Source organism: Arachis ipaensis, chromosome B04 (genome assembly GCF_000816755.2).
Source record: "Arachis ipaensis cultivar K30076 chromosome B04, Araip1.1, whole genome shotgun sequence".
Lineage (NCBI taxonomy): Eukaryota > Viridiplantae > Streptophyta > Magnoliopsida > Fabales > Fabaceae > Arachis > Arachis ipaensis.
In genome coordinates this window covers 89686974-89692633 of record NC_029788.2, presented here as the reverse complement: position 1 = coordinate 89692633, position 5660 = coordinate 89686974, and the positions used below count along the sequence as shown (strand labels likewise).

The 5660-nt window shown below is 33.2% G+C and overlaps 1 protein-coding gene across 1 annotated transcript; it reads left to right on the top strand.

Moving 5' to 3' along the window:
- Window positions 1932-5509, top strand: LOC107636674 (laccase-17-like). Its single transcript, XM_016340167.2, has 6 exons — window positions 1932-2099; window positions 2209-2360; window positions 2573-2817; window positions 3400-3528; window positions 3867-4844; window positions 5097-5509. The coding sequence occupies exons 1-6, from the start codon at window positions 1980-1982 to the stop codon at window positions 5225-5227; spliced, it is 1755 nt and encodes a 584-aa protein (XP_016195653.2). The 5' UTR covers window positions 1932-1979; the 3' UTR covers window positions 5228-5509.

Genomic DNA, 5660 nt, shown 5'->3' with positions numbered 1-5660 from the left:
CTAAATTCTAGTTCTTACAAAATGTACCCCAAATCATAATACTTCAAAATCAGATTATAATCAAATACAACAAAAGTAATAATCAAACTCCAGAATTCAAATCAAAATTCAAACTCTTACTATAATTAAATTATAATCAAACACACTCTAAATTATGTTACAAAATCTAGTTATAATCAAACATGCTCAAAATAGTAATTAAATTCAAGAATTCAAGTGGTTCATCACAGAAACTTGCTTTCCAAATCTCAAGTTAGTACAATCTTGCATGTCATCAACTAGAACCTGATCAACAGCTTCTAATTTCTCTGCATGGCTTAATAATACACCTGCCTTTAGACTTTAATGCAAACTAATTTTACTTGGTGATGATGATAAGAACTTGTATGAGAAAGCATTGTAACTCAGACCATGTCCAAATCCGTAAATTTTAGTGGCAGTGGAGAATCGGTATGTTCTTCCTGGATAGCCACAAGATGGATCAGCCCTCATGTTCATGTCACTCATGGGCACATTGGTAAATGATTTTTGATACCATGTCATTGGAAGCCTTCCAGCTGCAGCAAAAATACCAACTCTAAGGTAATTAAGTCATCAAATTTTCAGAAGTAATAAGATTAGTGCATTTATAAGAAATAATTCAAACATGGATTAACCCAAATATAATCTCAGCCAATGTTTTTGCACTAGCCTCACCAGGGTACCCGCCCACAGAATACTCACAACTTCAACTAGATTCTAAAGTTTGTACAATAAAAAAAATGAAAACCCTAAAATAAATAGAACAAAACATAAAAAATATGAAATTGACACATTGACAAGATAGCATAACTTTACTACAATCAATATAAAACCAGAAAAAAACAATCACATATCCTAAAATCAAATAATCAGGAATCATAAACTAATAACATATGAACAAAGTAAAGCACAAACGTCATCATTCGAGCTTGTAAATTCTATTAAATTCTGATTTTGAATTCTGATTTATTTCAACAAACAATAAATTTTCTAATTTTAGCCAATAAAAATAAAATTAAAACCCTAAAATGAGAAGAACCAAAATAAATCAACATGCATTGATAACTCATTGAAGAGGAGAAAAGCAGAGAAAAGAAGAGGAGAAGAGCAGAGTGAAGCGCATTAAGAAGAGGAGAAGAGAAGAGAAAACTATGATGAGAAGAGGAGATGAATAACGTTGAAAAGAGGAGAGTGAACGGCGTTATGCAGAGAAAAGAAGAAACTGAGGAACAGTGAGACAAAAAAGATTCTGGGTTTGTCGCAAAGAAACGAGCTCCTTTGTTTAGGCGTATAGAAGTTTTTAGTTATTTTTTACAACATCATGTATGTATATAGTATTTTATCGTATTTGTATACGATAGCTGAAAGTAGTGGTTAAAATTGACGTATAAATAACATTTTTTTACTTTTTAGTACTAAACAATGACACCAATGTCTGGCCATGAAATGACCGATTGACAGAAACTTTATTACTTTGGCAACAAGAATATTTTAATTGGTTGAGAGAATAACGTCTGACCGATGATTTTAACTCAATCTAACTCCAGTTCCTTTCAGATGCCAACTGGATTGTATCAAACAAACCACGAAGTGGATTTGCACCTACAATTATCAGACGAATAAAATTTTGTTAATCACTTTGACTTGTGAAGGAAGGAGGTCAAACGAAATTGAATGTCTTTGACACCACTCTAAAGTTGTTCTAACAAATGCTATGTCTCCAAATTTTCTTTCTCCTTTTTCCTTTTTTTAATATTAAGTTTCTTCCTAAAATATATCAGTGAAGATTTCAGCTTCTAATTAAATCAATTATAAATCACCTAATCAATCAACTACATCCTTTCAAATATCTATATAAAGAGTCTAACATCTTGTCCCGATCCATCAACGAACTTATATAGTGACAGTACAGGATCATTCTTCCCAAATCACACACACTAAGAAAAATATCGTCAAATATGGGTGTTTTCCTTATTTCATTTCCTAAAGTCCCACTATTATTATTATTTATGTCATTCATCAATTTATGCATGTTTGAGCTTGCACTAGCGGGCACCACCAGGCACTACCATTTTGATGTACTTTCTTAAAAGACCATACTACCCTTTTATAGTTTAATTTACATTTCGTTCTTCTTTTTATGTTATGTGCTTTCTCTCCATGTAATTTTTGATGTCAACGTTGCAGATAACGTACAAAAATGTGACACGACTATGCCATACAAAGAGCATAGTGACAGTGAATGGTCAATTTCCAGGACCTCGCATTGTAGCTAGGGAGGGAGACCGTCTTCTGATCAAAGTTATTAACAATGTGCAGAACAACATTTCCATCCATTGGTAAGAAACACTATATTTTCAATATAATATGCATTTCAGGTATATTAGTCGCTAATCTGAACTATGTACATATTTTATAATTAAGATTAAGATTAATGACTAAAAATACTGAAACACTTTCACTACTCACATACCTGAAATGCTTATATATTTTTATAGTTGTTGCAAGGAAGAGTACTAATTAAAATTGAAGTTGGAATTGTTTGAAATAGGCATGGCATTCGACAGCTTCAAACAGGTTGGGCTGATGGACCAGCATATGTAACTCAATGTCCAATCCAAACAGGTCAAAGTTATGTTTACAATTACACCATTACTGGGCAGAGAGGAACTCTGTTTTGGCATGCTCACATATCATGGTTAAGATCAACTCTCTATGGTCCTCTCATTATTCTTCCAAAGAAAGGTGCTCAGTATCCTTTCGCAAAACCCCATAAGGAAGTCCCCATAATATTTGGTAATCACATTACAAAAGGCTGCTTAATTTCGGATTAATTATATTCTTTTCAAGTTAATACTCAATTTGACCAAAAAATTTATAATAGTAATTCACGTTAATTCTTAAGCTTATTTTCGTAAATGGTATGTTGATTTTGCACGTTAACTTGTTAAGATTTAGACTTATTGTCTAGATTTTATATGACTAAGACATACTAGACCTCCTAGAAGATTGATTGGATCCCCAACATCCTCATGAAAACGATAATAACAAATTTTATTTGAAAATTTTGCGATTCTGAAAGCAACAATCAAAGTTATGAAGTTCTAATAAATTTTGATCACATGAAATTTGGGTGACGGATCTAAATCACAATAAGTTAATTTATTAAATTAACATATCATTAATAGAGATTAGCTTAAGAGTTAGTATGAGTTATAATTATAAATTTTAGAGTCTAATTTGAGTCCATTAAAATTTTAAAGATTAAAATTAATTCGATTTCAAATTTCAGGCACTAAATTGAATATTAATTCTATTTTTTTCATAATCTGCATAAGGTAAGAATTATTAAATTCATTGACATATTTTTTTTTTTAGGAGAATGGTGGAATGCGGATCCTGAGGCAGTGATAAGTCAAGCTTTGCAAAGCGGCGGAGGACCAAATGTGTCTGATGCCTACACAATGAATGGACTTCCAGGGCCGTTATATAACTGCTCTGCCAAAGGTATATAAGTGAGGAGTCTATGTAGCATTGCCAAAACAATTTGGAGAAACAACTATTTCCAATAAGAGCCGCACTATTTTAGGCACAAAATTTGATAGGGAGAAACAAAAATCCTGTAAAAAGAAAAATTAATTATATTTTTATATATTTATACATATTATTTTATATATTTTTTAATAAATTAATTAACTACTAACATAATATTATATATAATTTTAGATGTTATATATATATAATTATAGATATTAAATTAAATAAGATAACCTTGTATTGTTGTCAACATACATTACTATGTAGATTGATTTTTTGCGTAAGCAAAACTTGGTCATTCTTTACAGATACATTCAAATTGAAGGTGAAGGCGAGGAAGATTTACCTTTTGCGATTGATCAATGCTGCGCTCAACGATCAACTCTTCTTCAGCATTGCAAATCACACTCTCACAGTCGTTGAAGTAGATGCTGTTTATGTAAAGCCATTTGCAACAAACACAATACTAATTGCCCCAGGTCAAACCACTAATGTTCTTCTGAAGACTAAGTCACATTACCCCAATGCCACTTTCTTAATGATGGCTAGACCATACGCAACCGGCTTAGGAACCTTTGACAATTCAACCGTCGCCGGCGTATTGGAATACAAAAGCCCACCCAATACTCATCATTCAAATTCAATTGTTTCATTGAAGAACCTTCCGCTCCTAAAACCTGTCCTGCCAGCGCTTAACGACACTTCTTTTGCAACAAAATTTACCAACAAACTCCGCAGTCTTGCAAGCGCTGAGTTCCCAGCTAACGTCCCCAAGAAAGTGGATAGACACTTTTTCTTCACAGTTGGGCTCGGTACAAATCCGTGTGAGAAGAACCAAACATGTCAAGGGCCTAATGGGACGAAGTTCTCTGCATCGGTGAACAATATGTCTTTTGCACTTCCCGATACCGCGCTTCTCCAATCTTATTTCTTTAGACAATCCAATGGTGTTTACACCACAGACTTCCCAACAAGTCCCTTGAATCCGTTCAACTACACCGGCACGCCGCCGAACAACACGATGGTGAGCAGTGGAACAAAGATGGTGGTTATTCCGTACAACACGAGCGTGGAGGTAGTCATGCAGGACACCAGCATCCTTGGTGCGGAAAATCACCCTCTCCATTTGCATGGCTTTAACTTCTTTGTTGTTGGCCAAGGTTTTGGTAACTTTGATCCGAAAAATGATCCTGCAAACTTCAATCTTCTTGATCCTGTTGAAAGGAACACAGTTGGTGTTCCATCTGGTGGATGGGTTGCTATACGATTCCTTGCGGATAATCCAGGTTAGTGACAACAATGCTACGTAAAACAATTACTTCTTTTAAGAAGTTCAGAGTTTGATAAAATGTTTAACACACTTTATTAATTTTTTTTATTATTTTTAGTTATAAGACGAATTCGTTTAAATCCTTGACTTTTATCAATTTACTACTTTCTTAGGTTGATTATTAGTTTGAAAAAACATAGTTTCCTACAAAATCCCATAAAAAAAAATTCAAACAATTTGTTTGATTATTATATTGTGTGTGTACCAGGGGTATGGTTCATGCATTGTCACCTGGAAGTGCATACGAGCTGGGGTTTAAGAATGGCGTGGGTTGTCTTGGATGGAAAGCTCACAAATCAGAAACTGCTTCCACCACCCTTCGATCTTCCAAAGTGCTAAATTCATGCTGACTTTTTTTTTTCGTTAATTGTTTATTTCAACATTCTGGCCCTTGTAATTGAGCCTTGAGCGTTTGTTCTTCCCTTTTTAATTTTTGGTTCATTTCTCTTTTTATGTATAGTAGTTGAGATTTGACTGCGGAAGTTTTTTTTATTGCTGAAGAGAAATGTATTTATGCATGTCACAACGTTTTGAAGCATGAAGTAGTGCCAAAGAGCTACCTGTAACTCGGGTGGTATTTGTCTCCCCTCTCTCTAGAAATCTCGAATTCAAACCTCAATTGATATAGCCACCAATTCTAATAAAATTGTTTTGACCATTAGTTTATTGGTTTAGAAACTCAATAAATTCAATTATGATCTAAATTAAATATCAGAATTATAATAAAATAATATATAAAATTATAAATAAATATATAAAAATATAGATATAT